The following is a 21,081-nucleotide window of genomic DNA, read 5'->3' on the forward strand; positions in this document are numbered from 1 at the left end:
CGACAATCTATCGCCGACTCTTCGGAGACGGCGTGTGTTGTTGGTAGGGCTCGTCTTAGAGACTTCGGTTGATAGGGCGAGGACTCGTAAACTCGTGTTTTCCTACACGACAATAGGTAAAATAATGTTCTTGGCGGCAGTCGCTAGGCCCCGCTATGATTTTTTCCGCCGTAAATTTTTCGATGGAAAATAGGCATTTGGCCTGTGGTTGAGCGCGTACAAGCAAAACGGACTTCGGTTAACCGTTTAGCTGGTACCTGGGAGACTAAAAATGTTTCGATGACTTCGGATGAGTACTAAAATATTTTGGTGACAAAATTATTTCCAGCAATTCGCGCGAAGTGGCCAGGTTTGTCATTATTTTTGTATTTGAGTGTTTATTGTTAAAGCTAACGACATGTACATTAATTCTATTTCATGCAGGAGGCAGAAGTCGGCCAATTCGTGTGCAGCACGACAATGCGAGTCCTCACGCAGCGGCTTCGAGGGCAGCAGTTCAACTAGCCGGGCAAGAACGTCCATGGGATATCCGCATGGAGTATCAGCCGCCCAAGTCGCCGGACCTCAATGTTTTAGACCTCTCAGTCTTCTCCGCGATCCAGTCGGCGCAATATCAACAGCCTACCTACAAGGTGGACGCCCTCATTGGGGGTAGTACTAGCTGCGTTCGGGCAGTTGCCGAGTCGAACGCTGGACAAAATCTTCGAAACGCTCCAAAAGGTGATGGAGTGTATCATCAAGGCTGCGGGTGACAACAATTTCCAGCTACCTCGCGTGAGCAAGCTGTACATCACGAGAGGAATCATACCAAGCTCAATTGCATGTGATTCCACTGTCTACGAAGCCGGCAAAGTAACATTAAAACAGTTGCAATAAAATCTAAAATAGTTCGCCCCCATCAACTGTTTACTTCTTGGTTTAATTCGGAGCTCACCTTGATTGGTTGAAATTGGAGCGCGTTAAATGTTTTTCGTGACATATCTACTTATCAGGGTAAAAAACCTCACTTCTTTAGGCGCCTGTACGATGCTATCCCTACCTCGCCAGCGTTCAGATAAGCGTTGAATACGATCGCCCAGTCGTGTAAATTGACCACGTATGCGCTTTGTCTATTATCGCCAAATATTGACGAAGATGCGCAAAAAAACCTTATTCACTGCGTATGAGCGTGTTCAAAGTTAGTGTTATTTCGCTCAAATTGCTTGTTATTGAGCTTTAAAAAATACAGTGGGGAGCAGCGTGAGCCCGGCTTTATTTTAAGGCCCTGCTTGCGTATAAGATGCACGAACAGGCTGAGATACGACGTCGGGAACGAGTTGTTGTTTCTTAGGTGGTCCAGAGAAGTACAAGCGTGTTTGTGGAGTTTACTGTACTCTGACACAAAAAATGTTGCCCCTCGTCGCGCTTAAAAGTGGTGTGGCCTTGGAGAATCTCTTACTTAATTACTATAAATTTGTTGCGTGGGCTTGTGCATGCAGTCAGGGTGCGTGGACCGATGCCAACATCTCCTGTACACGTAGGTTACATCAAGTAAGTACAGACGAACCCCCCAGTAGTGGCACCGGGTTTCGGATGGGATTTTAAAGGGAAATGTGTCCACCCTTACAAAAGTACTGTTATATAGACAAAATCAGCTATCGACTTGATCGGGGTAAGCGAATAACCAGGTGCCACTACTGGGGGGTTCGTCTGTACATGGGTACTTTTTGTTATACAGCCTGTACTGTATTCATGTACTGTACCTAGGTATGTGTACTAAGAGCCTGTTCGCTACGTAGCTGGAGATGGAGACGAAAACCAAAAGTGTGACCGGATTGGTCAAAGTAGGTAGCACATAACAAGACAACTAAAGATGGCACTGTGAATTCGTCTCCAGCTCTTTGAGGTGGAGAGGGGCGGATCTACCTAGAGATTTACAGGGCCAGGCACAACATGGGAGACGAAGATGCAATTGTCCTCGCTGCGTGCTCCGCCGTGGCACAGGCTGTGGCTTTGTATGCAGCATTTTCCATGCCGCAGTAAGCTGCTTGGGGCTCCTCGTTCCCTGAAACCAATCTCTCATGGTATCGTAGCGAAGCCGCAACAGCACTTCGGCCGCTCTCGGTGTCCAGGCAAACGACGGCTTGACGTTAGAAGCTCCTTTCAGACGAGACTTGCGTCGGCCCTGTGCTGCTTGCGGTGCGGCCGAGGCTTGCAGACCCTCGAGCATGCGAGATGGAGCGGGAGTAGGCTCTGGCGTAGCAGACATCGCCACTGATACTTGAGCTAGCGGAACAGATGTGGACGCAGTCTCGGCGCCTTCTAGCAGCAGACCTTCATCACCGGCAGGTGGTGTCAGCGAGACGAGGGGCTCGGACGCTGGCGTTTCGTCATGACGTGCGGGGGGCGCAGGAACCGAAGAGCCTTGGTCAGCGGCATGTGCCGCACGCGTGGCCGCACTGGTGAGGCGAGTCGGCATTTTCTCAAGTGGGGAGGGGAGCCATCCCATATCTGTCCTGTGATTGGCTTAAAATTTGTCTGGAGATGGATACATAGCGAACGAACTGTAGGTGGAGATCAAGCATCATCTCCATCTCTAGTACATCGCGAACAGGCTCTAAGTACCGCAGTCGTTACAGCACAGATAACTACAACAGGACGAAAAGAAGTTATATGCGCCGTAAGCCTACGGCGTATATAACTTCTCACTGTGTCGATCCACTTAAATACGCTCTCTATGAGGCGAGGCCGATGAAACCTTTGTCGCCCAGGGGGGTTCGTATAGCGCAGCCCAAGACTGTTCCCCAGGGGTAGACCCAGAGAATCGACTTGAGAGTCAACAGCAAGAAGATAGACCCAGAGATTCGCAGCCGCAAAGCTTTAAACCCTGAGAATCACACTCCTTGGTTGGCGTGGGTACCTTGTGTAATCCCTGTCGGCTCGTTTGTCTTCGACGGAACGGCACTCCACCGGTTGAAAATGTAGCTTCAAAGAAGTGCGGGAGCGCACGTCTACTTCAGAACGCACCTCCACACCAAAAGGCAAACCCAGAGAATCAGATCCCCTGGAACCCAGAATATCACTAATTCAGGGTCCAGGATTTCAGTCAACTCTGGGACTTGGAACTCAGAAGACGCCTTACCCAATGCCCTCCTAGCTCGATAAAACCAACAAATACAGAGTATACAAACACTACAACTAGCCGTCACTTATTCTTTTGGACCCTTGGACCGTGGGTCACACAGACTAGGCTCACTCGAATCTGAAATTCAGGGGCCTAGTTCCCCTGAGACTAACCCAAACGCGCACCACCTCCAATAAAGGAGGAAAATACGATCACTATCAGTTACCTTCCCTTCACACAAGCCGTCAATACAAAAATCCTGGAGGCGACTACCTAGCACCCCAGAATACCCTCTGGAATAATATGAAATGGGCTACCACGAGCACAGCAAGTGACCCAACTAGGATATGGAATAGATGGATCACCCCAGGAAGCTCAAGGCCGTCGCTGGTCACCACCTAACTGGACTTGAGTTTGATGGAGCCCACACAGACGGCTGTCCTTCGCCGTTGATGTGCCCTTAGCGTCCCGCGGTCGTAGTCTCGGGTCCTCCGGATTTCCGTCGGCAGGCTTGGCCGAAGTCACTTGCGCAGTACAGGGTAAAAGGAACTCTGTTTGGTTTTTATCAGCTACTTCTCTCTCTCTCTCTCTCTCTCTCTCTCTCTCTCTCTCTCTCTCTCTCTCTCTCTCTCTTCTTCGGGCAAATATCTTCTGTTCACTATGCTTGGGGTCAAAATGTCTTGTCTTGAGTATACCTTGGGATCAGCGGTCCAAACTTGCGATCGGCTTGCGAATCCATTGTCGCACGGCGTCGAAAGTGCCAATAGTGGGTCCTTAGACTTGGTTTAGTATGATGCAGGACTCCCTCTCGACTCCTCGAAAGTATCCAGTCTGTGCATCCATGACGGTTCTTCAAGGTCACGCATCGTTTTGATTGCAGACTGGCTTCGAACTGACTCGAATCCCTGAAAATCAGGTGACACTCAGGGTCATCTTCTGAAATCCCGGGAATTCCGAAGAATCTTGGGGAACTGTAGGGATTCTTGGATGTTGGCTTGGGAAACACTTTAATTCAGTATGGAGAGTCTGGATTCTTGATCCAAACCCAGAGAATCATCTTGGAACTCTGGGTCACCTGTACTCAGGGAGGTGAACTCTGGGTCATCGTGCGACACTCTGGGTTTCCGTGCAGCACTATGGGTAACAAGTCTGCTACATTGCAGGCCTGCGTGCATCTCCACAAAGCCACACTTTTAGCGGGTTGAGCGGCCTCCTGCGCATGATCACGGCGGTAGTGGGTTGATTCTCAGGGTAGTTTGACCCTCTGGGGCACTCTGAGCCACAGCAAGATGAGGTGTACTCTGGGATACGTACTCCAGAGACACTTTCCGCCAGTCTTTAGGCACTCATCGTAAGGGAAAGTCCGCGGCTGGACTGAGTGTTCTCTGAAATTCTGGGCGTGCACTCCCAGGATTCACACTTCCAGCCAGTTGGGCCCATCTGCGGTCAGACGCTGGATTCATCCCGAGAAATCACTTCTCTCCCACAATCGCCATCCATGTCACACGGGTACAGCCGCGCCGTATCCAAGTCATCCACCAATCAGCATCCGATACAAACCCCAGGTCACAGAGGTGACGGCACATCGTCGGCAATTTTCTGGGGACCGCCTCGTGTCATCTATCCGCCGTTGATTTTGTCATTCCGGATATCGCGCTGCAGGTAGCTCGTCGGTGCGAGGAAGCGTGCTGTTGCGGCACGGTTGCGAGGCTAGAAGCTGCGGTAGGGCGGGGGGAGAGAGGAGGGCTGTTGCGTTTGTGTGTAGGCAGCATAATGAGCCATGCAGACTCTAGTAGTAAATGTATTTCTTCTCGAAAACTGATAGAGCTGCATCTCCCATCTCCTTGCGCTCGACGCACGTGTAGCGGAGGCGGTCTCCCAGCACCCACGCGTTCCTCCTTGCGCCACGCCAGAAGCCTCAGTGCTGCCTAACAGCTCTGTCAGACGGAAGCCTTAAGGCTACCCGGGCTTCGTCTTGCCTGTCAAAAAGATAAGCATCTTTGGTATGCGTTTGATGCATTACCTGCAAACGCAAAGCAATACTAGCATTAATTGGGCGCAGTAGTGAGCGGTTGCGAGGCCGCGTAGCCGCATGTATTGCGGCTGTATGCCTGCGTGGGATGCCTGCAAAGCAGGGCAGTGCGGTGCATGTATTCGCGGAGGCGATCCAGGCCGTTGCGCTAGCTTTTCTACTACAGAAGTCGGGGAGTGCAGAGCTCTGTCGCGATAAAATATACCAGTATATGCAGACATAGATATCGTCGCAGATGGACACTAGATGTATGCACGCTCAGGTTGGCCGCAGCCATCAAGACGCTACTAAGGTTCTCTGAAAATGTAGAGATCCAGACGGGATATCTGCGCCGTACTGGTGTGTGCCCGTACATAAAGTGATTATATGTGCCATAGCGAGTTATCTGCGCCGTATCAATATCGTGTTGTCGTAGTTATCTGTGCCGTAACGAGAGTCTACTAAGTACAGTAATTAGTTGACATGTGAACCGTATGTTTTGACTTCCTCATGATGATTGGTTCAGCTCCATCCCCGACAGATCCCCGATCGGATTCACTTGCAAACAGCAGTTTGATCCTTGGATTCCATCGGACAGAAAACGAGACGTCTCGAGTCAAGATGAGTCTACAGGCAATTTCCTAGCTTGTAATACATGTGTGACTGGCATTTTATTCTTGAAAAGGGGGAACCAAGCCACACAAATACAGTTCAAATAGAGAGTAGTTACTCTCTGTTTGAGAGCTGTACAGTCAGCACGTGCTCCACACTAAACGTTTCGCTATCTAAGTCCTTACGCACTAAAAATGACTGAACTTAGTACGTGCTGGGTTGGTGATAATGCCACTATTTTATGAAGCAGGTAGGTTAACTTCGTGAAAAAATAGTAATATCTGATGAGACTAGGGCTCAGCGCGACGCTGAGTAGGCGCGTCAGGGTATTGGGGGATTTAGAAATGATAGGGCGCACCCGTTGCGCTCGCGGAGCTCGCTGCACTACTTGCAGCGCGGGGCCAAATATTTTATATAGTCGGGCCCTGCGGGACCCTTCCAAGTGCGTATTTTAGGCCAGTGAAATTGTTGTTGCGTGACGGACCCGGAAACTAAGGGGGAATACATGTACGCAGAAACCTTCGCCGTGATGCATATTTCATCTTTTCGTGTGTTCATGTTTATTTTAATGTTGAACATACCGCAAGTCTGAGCTAAGAGGCGGCTTTGCCATCAGATAGCAATAGTGCTTCTTATAATGCAGCAAAAAGTTGGGTCTTTTAAAATGGTAGGTGCTATGTGAGCGTTTTTTAGACAATGTATAGCCCATGTTTTCGGATTGGATGGGGTGAAACGGCCTTAAATCTTGGTTCAGACATGTTTTCCATGTTTGGAAAGCTTAGTTGGTCTCTAAGCCCTACCAGCCTTTTTTAGATTTGTCACTGTCGGCGCGATGGAGCAAGACGTTCCACGCCGCGTTAAGCTGGAGGCTACTGCTTTTTCCGCAGCCACGGGACATCAAAGCAGATTGGAAGCAACAACATAAAACCATTTTGCTACTATGGAGAGTTCATACAGCAATTGTGTTCCATGCTACATGGCGTCTACGCAACGATATCCATTTTGAGGAAGCAGCAACAGAGCAACCAAGCACTCAAGGTTTGATGAGCTCATTTCACCGACATTGTCAATACATGTTCCTGCATTCTGAAGAGCTGAAACTGGACGGTGATGCAATAAACTCGGTGCTTCAGCGACTTGGGTTTGATGCACCCAAACCAATTAGTTTACCCCAACAGGGTTGTCGAATTTAAATTCCGCGGCCATAATTGAGTTGTCCAAGTAGATATTACCATGGCTTACCGTACCTAGCGAAACCGCATGTCCACTATCTAGTTAATCAACTTTTTCTTCTTCCAGCCTTTTTTAGATTTGTCTGGTCAATCTCGTACTTCGAATATACTACACAATTCTGCCCGAATAAGGAACGGGTGTACAACGAATAGCCTCACATATTTAATATTATTTTCCAGTCGATGTGGCGATAGGGGGATGTGGAAGGTACTGAGGTGAAAAATCCAGTGCCAATCATCAGCTCTCCACCCTCGTTTGAAAAATGGGGCGCATTTAGCGATCTTACTAGACTTCAAACTACATGTACCGTAGTGGTAGACTCGCACTTTTGCTTTTGCACCTCGCTCCACAAGCCCACCTCCTCCCCCACTCCACCCATTTGACAGCGCTGTTGTGGTGCGTGGATGCCTGGTCAAAGGTTAGTGCTTCGACCATACGCCACTGTTGGCATCATCCCGGACTCGTAGGTAAAGCTGCTCTTCAGTTCATTTTGAAATAACTAAATCAGTACATTGGAAAAGTATACTCAACTTAACATCAATTTATATATTCTGCGTCTTTATATTTATCAGGCGTTCCTTACTCGGGCAGATTACTGTATAACTATTTGGAGAGTGTGATCGTTTTTATCACCTTTGCACCATATGGTCCTACGGCAGTCGTGCAAGGATGCGTCCGATTTGCTTTTTGCCCGAGAATTGCAGGCACCAACGCGTGGTGCGCTCACTTCCTGTTCATTCCGCAACTTCCTCTCCAATCGCCAGTGGGCGGCCAAGCGACTATCAAACTGAATCATTATGCGTCTTCGCTTAGTTGCGTTGACGGTTGTGGCCACCCTGCTGTCGACTGGTAATGCAGACTCGACCCCCACGTATGGTCGCAAGGGTGTGGTTGCTTTGGGCGCACACCGAGGCGACACTACCGGCGCGAGGCTTCTGAGGGGTGTCGAGAACGAGAACGAAGATGACGCAAGCGACGAAGACCGGTTGTATCTCCCCGGACTCGAAACTGTGTCCAACTACATTTGGTCCCTCTCTGGACCCAAGGTCACCTCCAAGACGATCGACGGCTGGCTCAAGAAGGGCGAGTCCACGGACGACGTATTCCGTCTACTGAAGCTCGACAAGGCTGGATACAACCTTCTTACCAGCCCCAAGCTGGAGATCTGGCTCACCTAGGCGGAGCCGTTCAACCGCCGGAACCCGGGTAACGAAGCCACCATGTCCAACATATTCAGAAAGGCCTACGGCGACGAGAAGCTGGCGAAGATCCAGCAAACTGCCAAGGGGGTTAAGGAAACGGAATCGCTGGCGAAGGCGCTGCAGGTCCAGCAGTTTAAGCAGTGGATCGACGAACGGATGAATCCGAAGTACGTCTTCAGCTCAGTGTTCAAGCTGTCGACCGACTAGAAATCCGACCCCGCCGCGATTATCGCGCACCAGTTCAACCAGTTCTACAAGCCCACGAAGAAGGTGAAGGCACTGGCAGCGGCAGCGGCTAGAAGGGGTTAGAAGTAGCTAACACTATTCAGTCAAGTCGCGAATTTGATATTTGCCGAAGAATTCCCAGCTTTTTATCCATACGATGCTGTAGTTTTTCCTTACTTCTAAGTGTGACGCCTGTTCGGGTTTTCATCATTTTAGCATCAAGAGGTGTCAGGTAAACATACAGTAAAATTATGGTTACATTTAAGTACTTCCTTCCTACGCAGTACTTCGTAGTGTAAATTCGTAAATTCTTCGGGTTGGTTGTCGTGCAGATGTTCTCTATACATTAGACGGACGGATCCGGACATCTAGTATAGGACAGAGTATCGGAAAGAACCCCCAGGGATCACCAGCAGAACGAGACACCGATAAGAACAAGGTATGATCACCACCAGGATTTTAATGGCCAAAAGCCACATAAAATCGAAAACTACTACATACTAGATATTCTCTATAAAGAACTTCAGAAAGCTTTCAAAAAAGAGAATTGGACATCTGGTACGTTTATCAGACACGTATTTTGTACAAGAAACCTTAAGCGAATAAGTAGCGCTGGTGATCATTGCAAGGATTCCGGTGGTAGTAGATGGCTACCGCATTTGGTTTCGCTGCGAAAGAGATGAGTTGCTGCGTACTATATGGATAGGAGTAGTCCGACTATTTTCTTTTGTTGTTTGAATACCGTTCTCGCCCTATTAAAGTCCGGACTTTATGTTATAGTACAGGCCTAGAAGCTCGAGATTATCAGATATTTTATTAGCTCTAAAACTTATATCTTGGAGTTTGTAAGTTCAAACCGTTAAGTACTGGTATTTCTTGCGATAGGCTAATATTGGGGAGGGGGCTTATATTCGGGCGAGTACGTTATTAGGATGCCGCTGACGGGCCCAGTGTTCAGGACAATGCAGTACTGAGGGTCCACCATATGCATTATCGTTAATTATTCTGTTCCATCTACTGCATCAATCTGTGTACGTGAGTATGGGGGAACTCATCCTGATGGCTGATGAAAAGTTTATCGCGCAGATCCGGATAGTTTTTTTCTTCTTCTGATCTTCTAGAGAGAAAGTTTATTATTGTGCCTTTCTGCCAAAACGCCCTCCGATTTGAGGTCCTACGTAGGACTCTTGCTCCTACGTAAGACCTCATAAAAGTTAGTACCAAGGCCAGTAAAACCGTGCATAAACAATAACTGAATGTAAACTGAGCGAATTGCTTGCGATGGGAGGCCAACAAATTGTGCACAGTACCGTTATCAGAGGTCGGAAAAAATAGTGCAATACAATAAATAATCAGTTTTTTCAATATTATTTTTTATTATTGGGCTACAGTGGTCCCCGTACAATATTAAATTGGCCCAATTATTGGACTCCTATAGTTTTTGTACAAAGCTTCCTGTTGATGGCGTCATCTCCAGCCTCCGATGACATCAAAAACGGCGTTAACCACACCACATTTCGCCCTAGGCAAATGACTGGCTTGGAGACGTGCTCCAACCAACTCCGCAGCCTGTAAATACGGCTCCACTGGCAGTTCATATCTCCATTTCCACAGGATAGCAATGGTCGCCAACAAGCAACTCGCCGCATTCTTCTACACCTCGCGTGGCCAAGGCCTCTTCAGCTGCAACTTATGTAACCGCGTGCGCAAACAGTTGGCTGGGTCAGGTTACTCCAATCTGGTGGCACACCTGGCATCGAAGCACGCTGACTACGAGGCAACGTACGCATCGCTCCAGGCCAGCTCGGACCGACCTCTTCAAGCGTTCGGCTTCGTCGCAGGTGAAGCCAGCCATCTCTTCCAATGGGTCCGTTGGATCATCGAACGCAACATGCGCGTCCACGAAGTCGAAGATGCACTATCTCGGGCCATCAGCAAGCTCCGACCTGTGACCGCCAAGGCCGTCAAGAAGTGCATGGAGGGGATCGCAATTAAAGTCGGCGAGAAGCTGGGGAAAGAGATGGGAACGCTCTTCGCCCTGATGTTTGACGGCTGGACCCACGCTGGCATTCACTATGTTGCTCTCTACGCCGTCTACGAGACAGCTTGTAAGCTGCGCATACCGCTACTTGGTATGTCTCCCCTTGAAGATGGCGATCAGACGGCAGACGCCCACATCAAGCTGTTCAAGAACATCTTGGATGTGTACGACCAGACCAGCGACATGGTGGGGTTTCTGGTGGGGGACGACTGCGCAACTAACCAGTCCATTGCAACCAAGATGGGTATCCCCCTCGTCGGCTGCGCCAGTCATCGTTTCAACCTGGCTGTGAGCAAGTTCGCGGAGCCGTATGGGGACTTACTGGACGAAGTCAACAGCCTTACGGTGGAACTTCGTCATGAAAACAACCGTGCCGAGCTGAAGAAGTACACCGATCTCGTCCCTATCAAGCGGAACGTCACGCGTTGGTCCTCGACGTTTACAATGGTGGAGAGGTACATTCGTATTCGCGCAGAGATCAAGACGGTCAACGCCGTGGAGGAAATGGTCCCAACCGGCGGGAAGCACCGGAAGTTGGTCGCGCTGTTTGAGCACCTCAAGAAGTTCGAGAGCGTCTGTAAGCGGCTTCAGCGCGAGGACACCGATATGGGAGAGATACGCCTGATGTTCGACTCCCTCATCGCGGAGTACCCTGTCATGTCAGAGCATCTGAAGTCGACCGCCAAGATCGTCCATACGCCTGCATTCGAATCGGGTGTTGTCAAGGTCATCTCTGGCACGGCTCTATCGTCCGCGGAGACAGCAGCTTTGGAGCGGTTCGAGCAGGCACAACCCACAGGAAAGAAGCGCAAGGAGCGGGAAGAAGACTACACGACGATGTTGCTCCAAGGCAAGGGAAAGAAGAGGAAACAAGCGCCAAGTACCACACGCTACATGCCGCTCGTGAAAATGGTTCCTCCGACGTCAAACACGGTCGAGCGGCTTTTCTCTCAGTGCAAGCTGGTATTGACACCGCACCGTCGATCTATGCTTCCGGCCAACTTCGAGCAGCTTGCGTTTCTCCAGGTCAACGGCGGCATGTGGGACGTTTCCACAGTAGCCCGAGTTAGCAAGCAGCAGGGTAGCTAAACTAGCAGAGGCCTTGATAGTGGGGAGCGTTCTAGCTACATAAGTCAATAAGACCATCCCTAACATTGAAGTTTACACTCCTCATATTTTTAGAATTTTTTAAAATTATGACACGACACTAATGCTGTATTTTCAATCCAAGTCAAATCGTAGTTATGTAACCAATTATGTCCGCTTTTCAACGCAGGTATTCCCAGCCTCGACAGAGGCATATTGATGAAGAAGATGCATTTCATATCGAGTGTATGCCTATCTTGACCTGTATCCCCCTATAAAAAGATATGGTCGGCCCGAAATAAATAATTATAGATCAATTCTTGTTTATCTTCAACTTACCTTTGGTGAGTGTAAATATATACTGCCTTGAAATACTCCTACAATAGCTAGCCAATTAGCACGCACTTCAACACACGTCTACCTTAGATTCTTGGCTTAGCTAGCTATGCACTTGGGAAAAACAAAGATGCCGAAGAAGGGCAAGAGGCTCAAGCAAATTGCCGCTCTCGCGGCAGCTAAGCGGGCACGCGACCGGCAGGCACGCCACCAAGCTCTTCCAGCCCCTCTTGAAGTTCTCCGACAAGAATCGCTGTCGACGCCATGGTGCTGTCCACGTCCAGCCGTGGACGAGAGTGATACGACTTCGTTAGAAGACAACTTATCCGACTTCGGCGAAGGTCCCAATCTCTACACAGTAGACGCGATCTACGCGAAAAAAACTAATCCAGCAGGTGCCGCTTATTATTTTGTTGGCTGGGTGGGCTATGCGGAGCTAACATGGCAGCCCGCAGTTGACCTGCCTCAAACTCTCATCAGTGAGTTTGAACGTGCTGCGCTTGGTGTAAGCTAGCCGGTCGATTACCGAGCGGTGATTCCAATTGGGGTTCCTACCGGCACCAGTGGCAGGGGTAGACTTGCCAGGCGCACCATATAAATTGCAATATAAATTGCGGGAATTTTTATTATTGTTTGCTAAGAAATTGCAGTTTTTATTAGTGCTTCGTGTCAGGTGCAATCCAATATGATACTGTATTGGCGGACCTCTGACCGTTATACCTGTAGCACATGTACCCGTACGTAGCTCCACGCTGGCATGGTGACCTAGCTGCGGTGCTGCCTGAGTCTCCGCCTGTACTAGTGTGGCCAAACTATGCATTTGTCACAGATGCTGTCAGGCACACTGACGTGATCTAGGCCTACGAAGGGCTCGTTAGTCCTACGAAGACCCGAATGGCCAGCTTAACATGGCCATTCGGTCCTTATTTCCAAAACGGTACCCTTTAGATGAAGACGGAGCTCCTACGTAGGACTTCCGTAATCCGATGCAGGGTCAGCAGCAAATCCTAGGTTTAACCCTACCCTCTCCTTCTTAAGACCACCTTTTTGAGGTGAGATTGGCCAAAGTTTCTGAAATGCACAATACATGTATTGGGGGGGGGGGTTAAGAGGTCCTCTATTTATGTTTATCGAGAAACTATAGAGTCCTGGAATCGCTGTAGGGTGCTCCGAATCGAATGATGATCCAGCATTGCCTTTTCGCTACTACTGGTCTTCATATCGGTCTCTAACCTGATGGTACCGGTAAAGTGTTGAGGAATATCTTCTCTCTGGAGCACTGCGTCGGAATGTCTTGCCAATTGGCGTGATTTCACCAAAGCTTTACGGCTTTTCGTGGTCCTTCCGTAAGCTGTTTTCGTATCAGCATCCCTATACCCGGGACTGGCGGCACTGAACGACTGGGCGTAGCCGAAAAGGTGCCTTGAACTGTAAGTCGAACTGTCGACCATAAGGTGCGTTGTGCCAACTGGTTCAGCGCACGATCAAGAGACAGGGATGTTAAGAGTTCTTTTATGCTGTGCTGCTATCGCAGACCAAATAGGATTATATCCGTGGTACATCAAGTCAAACGATGACTCCTCTTGACATCTAACTGGTACATTTTCTTGAAACCGGTACGTCTCCGGTGCCGCACTGGGCCCTCCAAAAGCTTTATATGCGTGGGCAGATCGCACCGGTAGGATACTCATCACAGGGACGGGCTTATCATCGAGTAATCGTGGCGGTTCGTCAAGGACCGCAAAAAAAGGGGTTCGTCGAGGATTTGCATAACAGAGTAGGTTCAGCGAGGGCATCACGACGGAAGTCCACCGTGAGGACTTCGGTCGTCCATCAAGTTTCTTTACGTGTTAGTTAGTGCTGTAGCTCTGAATCACGTTGCACCTAGGCGTCTATCGGCATGCTGCCGGAGACGTTCAGCGCATAATAATACCGTGGCTGGGGAGGTCATGCTGGACACGTTCACGGGTGACTTGCGGTACCCGTGGAGCTGCGAGGCTGGACAAACGGGAATGAAGCGGCGCCAATTGCTCTTCCGAGAGCATGGCAAGGAACAGATCGAGCGATAGCGGGTGCTGTGCGTCACAGCACAGCACACAATGACCACAAGCACGACATCTTTGCTAGATAGGTTGCTATGATACAAGGCAGAACAACGTATATCTGTACTTCTAATTTGATGTTGCGCTCACCATATTATCGTTCTGTCAGTCCGTTAGGAACTCAAGCGTGTCACCGAGACAGCCGCGGCGAGAACAGATCTGATCTATCGAGTTTGCATTAGCAGCGACGTCCAGTACTGCGACGGCATCCTGGGCGATGCCGGCCACATCCGGGCTTTACCTCAACTAAACCCAGACACGATAAGCCGCCCACCATCTTCCCCCTCAGCCGTCGCCGGGACCTACGCTACTCTACTATGCCTGTCACAGGGTATAGTATGCCGTCCACTTGCAGCGTCGGCTGTTCACTGTAAACCGCGGCATTTACAACTTTCAGGACATATTACAGGCTTTCAGAAGCACGGTATTTCTAAAAATACGTAGTGAAAAACACGTAGCGCTGATACGTGTTTTTGACTACGGGTTTTCCGTTGTGGTCGGCTGTTCAGCGATACGGAAAATAAAAAAACCGTGGCAAAACTACGTAGCGTGGAATCTTCCGAGTGCACGCAACGTTTTAAGCTGGAATCTCGGCTCAACAAACTTTAGCTGTGAGCGCCGTCATTCGGCGAACACATCGGCAGCGCCTACGCCCACGCGCCATCGCTGGGCCAACGTAGATCTACAGTATAGTGAAGTAAAGTAAAAATTGTTCAGTTTTTTAATTAATGCCTTCTTACTGTTAGCCATGTTTATTCCGTGCCTTCGACGAATCTGTTGGTGTTGCATCCACCATGAGCACGTGTCTCGGTTGTCTGCAGCGTCTTCATCTAATTTACCTGCGTGTGTTGTAAGTTTCGATTTGTAAAGTTTTTTGTGGGTCCATGATAGTTTGGTCTACTCGCTTTCTGGCGTATGATGCTCGATACTTCCAGCATGCCTAGAGTTGGCACCGGAATTGATAGCAACGAAATCGACGCCTCACCAAGTTCAAGAAATGGATGCATACTTTATTGGGGGTTGCATGATGGTTTCCTGGCATTTGTAGCTGTATTGGACCCAATACGGCGCGTCGGCTGTGGTCTCTTCAAACCCCAGGTAGGTTTGGACGGCGCTGCTCGCCCCTTGCCTTGATTTAGGGCGGCGGAGGAGCCTACCGGTCGCCCACGCTGGTCCTTGGATGGCAAGTGGGCAGATGGGGTCTTGACAGGTCGATAGCAACAGATAACGGAGTACACACACAAGGTAAGGTCGCCAACGAGGAGCACTCGGCCTCTAACAGACGGCACATGCGCCCACGACCAACTATTTGTCACCCAGCCCCCCCCCCCCTAACGAAGAAGCTTAGGCATGCTGCTTCCTTACGGATATTTCGATTTAATTACCCCGTAGCGGACCCCCCTCTCACGGGTTTACGGGATCGGAAAACACGTAGCGTCCCCGTGCCAAAAATACATCGGATCGCTACGTGTTTTTCGCTACGTGTTTTTGCCAAAAACACGTGCTTCTGAAAGCCTCTATCGGGCGTGCATCTTGGCGGGTCGCTGAAGCACGAGCTGGCCGTCGGAGCTGGCATGGTCGAGGAGCGCTATCAGGTACTTGTTCAAGAGTAGTCGAGGCTATTATATGTATTCCTGTGAGCGGCCGTCTGCCGATTTGTAGTGTACACCAGAAAAAACTAGGACACTCGTACGTCACGGCGATGCGTGGAAGACAACCAACGCTGCATTCCGCACCTGTGCTCGCCTTCACGCACCGCTATAAGCGCATTCTCTCGCTTCGTACCAGCAGCAACAGTGGAAATTACATAGAACGGGATTGAAACATAATTACATAATTCTTCGTATTCTAGCGGCATGCCCAGAGTGGTTTTATGCAGAGGAGAAGTGTGAAGCATGAGTGGCATTCTATGCCGTTAAACTCACAATCCGCGATCGGTAGACCCACGGTAAGAAACTTGGTCGGTGGCTACTTATTAGTAGGCGTAACCTCAATGTTATTATTTGTTCATACTTGTATAATGGTGGCTGGGGATGTATCACTAACCTGCGTAAAATGGTTTCGTTATAGGCGGCACAGGTTGTTACACTGTTAACCGACTACCTGTACTCGATGTAGTTCAGCGCATTACAAGTTTGTAGTTTGATCAGTTAGGCGGGGGGGGGGGGATCCCACTCACAGCGGTGGTAATCGTGCCTACCAGCCTACGTGAATAGTCGACCTCTTAACACAAGGCTACCAACCTCACTATATGCACGCAATATATTGCTTGCAAAGAGCGTCGTAGGTTACTTGGCCTTGGAAGGTATACTAAATTTGCGGGCCCGTCTTTCGCGCACTTGGCGGCGACGACAACACCAGGCCACCAAACACAAGTGCATGGCTCCGCTAATCGGGCCCAGCGCGACAGCGCCGATGGAGAAGACGCACGACGAGGTCAATGCCGACTAGATGGAGCACAATCTACGCCGCTATGCGTATGTAGTGGATGCCAGCGATTTACACTTGGTCTCTGAACTCTGCGCAGGAGTCACCGCTTTCTTATCTAACCTCAGGCCATGCAGTATCTGCACGTCGTCCCAGAACTAACTCTCGAAGTCTCATTTGCACGAAGAGCTGCATGCAGCCCATCGGGTACTGAGCAAGCCTAGCAATTTGTAAGCATGGTCTTTTTGACTTGATTTATCGTCAATTTCAGAAAAGCCCTCGATGAACCACCGTTTTCAAATCGCCTTGCTGAACCGCCTCATTTTCCTTGATGAAAAGCCCCACCCCTCATCACACTGGTATGACCCGGTGCCACACTGGCCACTCCAAAAGGTTTATATGCGTGAGCAGATCGAACCGGTGCACTACCGACAACACTGGTATGAATCAGTATGTCTAGGTACGTACGAACGAAATGAAGCTAAGCCTGAAGGTCAGAATTTGGATTTTTCTACCCAAGGTTCGCATTTTTAATATTGTAAAGTTGCCGGTAGACAGTTTGAACTGGCAAATTTCCGGGCAGATGCTGCGGCTGCGAAGCATAACCGTTGCTAATAAGAAAAATATAATAAAAATAAAAAGACGGGGTTTGCGGAGCGCTAGTTGAGTTTTCTTTAATGCTCTTTTATATTAAAAGAAGTTGCACCACAGTCATTTTTTCTGTTATTATTGGGTTACAAATATTACTCGTTTTAAGTATCTCAAGCTGTAACTCGGTAAAACTAGCTTCACCACCGCGTCATAAGACTGCCTTCAAAAACTAACGCAAAGTCCTTACGTTTAACAGGTCATTCGAGTACCCTTCGTCCAGCACCACCACCATCTGGTAGATGTAGACTGTCCATGGCCCATAATAAAATAAAATATAGAAGATTTCAATGCCCAAGAAAAAGAAGATTTTCACTTAATATAAACGTTCTTTTAACACCCCTGTCAAGAGATTTAGCAAAGCTGTCGTCTCCATCTTGTGCTTCATTCATGTGTACAAAGCCCACTGCTTCGATTTCAGTTGGGTAGCCGCCCAACAGAATCCACGCTCCTCTCCTACTCTTGCCATCCACAACGCATCTGCCATATAGGAGGAGATACCAGTCGATCTGAAGGATTGGTTGCTGTGAAGACAGCATAGCATTAGACCCCACGAAAACCTTGCGCTTGCGTACGTGTCCCACCATATGTGCTCGATAGTCTCTTGCTGATGCTGACAAAATTGGTATGAAAATCGCCTATTTGAGGGCCAGCCGGCTCAAAGTTCTTGTGTAGATTCGATAGGCTGTCCGAATATACGTCAAAACTCCGTCATGCAGCCATATTTGTTTAGGCTGCTGCATTTGAGCTGTTCGACACGATGCGTGTGCAGTCGCGCCTGCTGCCATTTTGTCGAGAACATGCTCGACCGAGAAGTTTGGCTATCGTTGCAACCTTTTCGATCGCGACTTTCGAATAGTTTATCGAAGACCTCGCGCAGTTGTAGATCGTGGTAGAGTCCACGGCGTAGGGTGCAGATGGGGTGTTGGTGGGTGCTAATTAATATCACGTGCCCAAACACTGACTCACCTGTTGCTGACCTTTTTTGTAGGAATGCCTGTTGCTAATATCTTAGCGCACCTTAACTGGTACGCATTTGCTGGTACCACTACTGTAGAGGTAGCTAGCAAACCCTCCGATGATCTGTAAGCATCAGAGGGTCGAGCCGTTTTAAGGTCGTTAGGAACGCTAAATGACTGTAGTGCACCTCAGCTTACCACTAAACGAATGCCCGTTGCTAGGACTAGGTCGGTTCCAACAGAAAGTTAGTGCTGAATAGAAGCAACAGGGGGTTGAATGAATAGCTGTTGTGTTGGGAGTGCAGTCAGTGGTTGAGCTTCCTTCAAAGCTTGGCAACTTAAAGTTCCCGAGTGTCAAGTGCACTGTCCCGCTGTATTATGCTGGTTAACACCAAGTACATCAGCCTAATTAATAAGCTACTGTAGCGAGCTGTGCTGTGTGTTGTTCGGCACATATATTTTGAGATCACCATCGTAATGGACAGAGCCTTAGCGGCAGTCTTCACCAGTGGTCGGAAAACAAATATGGCAATACAGTAAATAATTGGTTTTCCAATAAAAAGCTTTATTATTGAACGCCCCGGGTTCCAATACGGATGGGTTATCTATCAACCCAGCCACAGACTGAGTCCGGGACCCGGTCTCTACGTGATTGGACCCAGTTGAGGACCTGGGGGTAATAACAGCCAGTTGTATTTTAGCCAATCACATGCATCTGGACTGAACAGAGGTCAAAGCCGCATATCCGCTCTGCAGCACAAGCCACCAAGCTCCGATGAGATGCCATAGAGGCTTCTGGGCTTATGCCGGTGAAGCCAGCGCTGAGATCTCTGACAGCGCTGCCCGGTTTGCGCGGAAGCAAGCCGCCCAAGATGCACCTGGAGCGAACGAAGCCGCGCAAGACTGGTTGCGAACTCGCGCAGGAAGAGGTTTGCGCTCGCTGTGGCTGGCGGAAGAACCGCCGCGTCGACAGACATACATTCTCAACAACGCTGACGACACCTTCCCGCTGGAAGACTACCCAAAAGGCATCGTGGATGGCCGCAAGGACCGTCGGTGATACCCTTGGATGGTGCGTGCAGACGTATCGACGCCGCAGGTTGTGCACGAAGCTTCGGCGGCAGTGCAGGCCGGCAATAGCTCCAACGACCAGGACAGTACTGTGGATAAAGCGCTGGATACGTACCGAGGGGAGCTGGTGCGTACCGCACTCGCCGCCGAGGTTACCGCACTCGCTCGAGCGATTAGAGGGGGCGCGATTGAAGACGTTGTGAGCCAGGCAGCGGCTATAGTGGAATGCATGGGAGCGCAGATCGCGTCAGAGCTGTATCCATCGGCCCGGTAGCGGGTCGTCGGCATCTCTAGTGATGTGGCTGCTTATGTACGGGCTGCTACGACACAGATGAAAATGTACACCGATGCTGAGGTGAGCGCAGCCATTGCGGACAGCGTGATGAGGGTTCGTAGCGCCGATCAAGCGCTCTGCAGTTACATTCGTAGCGCCATGCACTCAGACCCCAAATTGAAGACTACGTATCAAGAACGTGAGAAGTATCGTGCTGTCAGTACTGTTCACCTGAATCACTGTTACTGGCTGGCTACTGTACCCAGGTTGAGTGTAGTGCGTGCAGCCAAGACGACGTACCTACATGTGGAGAGCCTACCGCAATCGAGGCAACTCCGTATACGGGCGATTTTGCACGGAAACGACAACGAGTTATTGAGCACGAACAAGACCTCGATACTGCCGTCGGTCAAGTTCGAATTGTGAACAAATTTAGCGGAGCTCGTGGTACCCGATTGGTTAGTGGTGTTATTGGGGATGCGGCTAGTGAAGTTGGTACACGCATTAGTGGTGAAGCCAATGTACATATGGCCAGTGCTGAGGAGGAGAGGAGTAGCGGCGATGTGGACAATGAGTGCCATAACGAAGCAAGTGCTAGTGACGAAGTGAACAGTGAGAACCATGATGACGCAAGTGCTAGTGGCAATGGGAGCAATGAATACGTGGATGAAAAGAGAAGATGTGGGCAGTGATAGCGTGCATGACGAGGACGATAGCGATGATGCGAACGGAAAGAGTGCACATTACGAGGAGGGATTCGAGGGTGACAAATATCAAAGCTCGGAATCAGAAAGCTCAATCTGTTCCGACGGTAGTGTATACGAGGAAACGAGCGAGAAAGGACCAGCCTCCGCCCCCAGTGTACCCAACCGTCGCGTTTTGAGGCAGCGCAAGTCGCACGATGATGCGCTGTTCGTTTGAGTGGACTTCCAGGGTTCGAGAGACGCTAAAAGCTTCCGGTTTTACCGCAAGGACTTGGATAGCTTGCTGCCACTTTCTTTCATGACGTCGATGGCCATTGACTACTTTATCTATCGGGACATGGTCAAGCAAGATGGGTTGGTATGTTGTTACGGGGCCACACTCTACTTGTCGATGGAGGTGGCCCGATATACACTGAAACCGCAAAAAAACGCCGCTTGCTCAAAACTCTGATTGAGCAATTCGACTGGAAACGTTATCGCTACATGCTGGTTCCCGTATCCGGCCGCATGCATTGGAGCCTCCTCGTAATTGAAAATCCGCTGCATTCGGCGCCGCCGAAGGTGCATCATATCTACTCGCTGCGAAGGGCTCATAGTTCCGCCTACGCCTTCGATGTCACCAAGTGGTTTCTGTCTAACCTTCACGAAAAGGAATTTGACGCATTTGAATGGAAGACTTTTGTCTTCAACACGAAGCCACAGCAATCAAACAGTGTGGATTGTGGACTATACCTGCTTCATTACATGGATGTAATCTCGAAGCACGTAGCGGCAGCCGAACCACAATCCATTGAGGACAAATTGGGTGAATGCATATCGACAGACTTTAACGCTACAAAAGCTGCTTCTTACCGCTCCAAGCTCCACAGCAGAGTCGCACGTGGGCCTCAACAGGGTAAGTAAGATGTTTAAAACAATATACGTAATTTGCATCTATCGAGACCTCGCATGTGATCCTCATCACAGCTCTTTTGCCTCAAAAACTACCACCTCGCCTAAGCGGCAGCTAAACCGCGAAGTCACACTTAGGTAGCTACCCTGCGGTAC

At 49.6% G+C, this 21,081-nt stretch overlaps 6 protein-coding genes across 6 annotated transcripts; 5 read left to right on the top strand and 1 right to left on the bottom strand.

The window, feature by feature from the left end:
• Window positions 1–1,978: 1,978 nt before the first annotated feature.
• Window positions 1,979–2,601, bottom strand: PHYSODRAFT_286254 (hypothetical protein; the record flags this gene model as incomplete). The annotated part of the gene is given in 2 exon segments (XM_009530596.1): window positions 1,979–2,441; window positions 2,456–2,601. A coding segment is annotated over 1 exon segment (190 nt), but the record flags the coding sequence as incomplete, so codon positions are not given.
• A 3,958-nt stretch (window positions 2,602–6,559) lies between these two features.
• Window positions 6,560–6,919, top strand: PHYSODRAFT_506954 (hypothetical protein; the record flags this gene model as incomplete). The annotated part of the gene is made up of 1 exon (XM_009530597.1): window positions 6,560–6,919. A coding segment is annotated over one exon (360 nt), but the record flags the coding sequence as incomplete, so codon positions are not given.
• An 837-nt stretch (window positions 6,920–7,756) lies between these two features.
• Window positions 7,757–8,368, top strand: PHYSODRAFT_333414 (hypothetical protein; the record flags this gene model as incomplete). Its single annotated transcript, XM_009530598.1, has 2 exons — window positions 7,757–8,059; window positions 8,138–8,368. 2 exons carry the CDS (start codon window positions 7,757–7,759, stop codon window positions 8,366–8,368), a joined length of 534 nt encoding a protein of 177 aa, XP_009528893.1.
• A 1,639-nt stretch (window positions 8,369–10,007) lies between these two features.
• On the top strand, window positions 10,008–11,516 carry PHYSODRAFT_505181 (hypothetical protein; the record flags this gene model as incomplete). Its single annotated transcript, XM_009530599.1, has 3 exons — window positions 10,008–10,292; window positions 10,356–11,153; window positions 11,367–11,516. 3 exons carry the CDS (start codon window positions 10,008–10,010, stop codon window positions 11,514–11,516), a joined length of 1,233 nt encoding a protein of 410 aa, XP_009528894.1.
• A 7,244-nt stretch (window positions 11,517–18,760) lies between these two features.
• Window positions 18,761–20,022, top strand: PHYSODRAFT_333416 (hypothetical protein; the record flags this gene model as incomplete). The annotated part of the gene is made up of 3 exons (XM_009530600.1): window positions 18,761–19,037; window positions 19,068–19,326; window positions 19,866–20,022. The coding sequence occupies 3 exons, from the start codon at window positions 18,761–18,763 to the stop codon at window positions 20,020–20,022; spliced, it is 693 nt and encodes a 230-aa protein (XP_009528895.1).
• A 564-nt stretch (window positions 20,023–20,586) lies between these two features.
• PHYSODRAFT_375193 (hypothetical protein) lies at window positions 20,587–20,913 on the top strand (the record flags this gene model as incomplete). Its single annotated transcript, XM_009530601.1, has 1 exon — window positions 20,587–20,913. A coding segment is annotated over one exon (327 nt), but the record flags the coding sequence as incomplete, so codon positions are not given.
• Window positions 20,914–21,081: the final 168 nt, after the last annotated feature.

The sequence above is a fragment of the Phytophthora sojae genome, assembly GCF_000149755.1.
Source record: "Phytophthora sojae unplaced genomic scaffold PHYSOscaffold_5, whole genome shotgun sequence".
Taxonomy (NCBI): domain Eukaryota; phylum Oomycota; class Peronosporomycetes; order Peronosporales; family Peronosporaceae; genus Phytophthora; species Phytophthora sojae.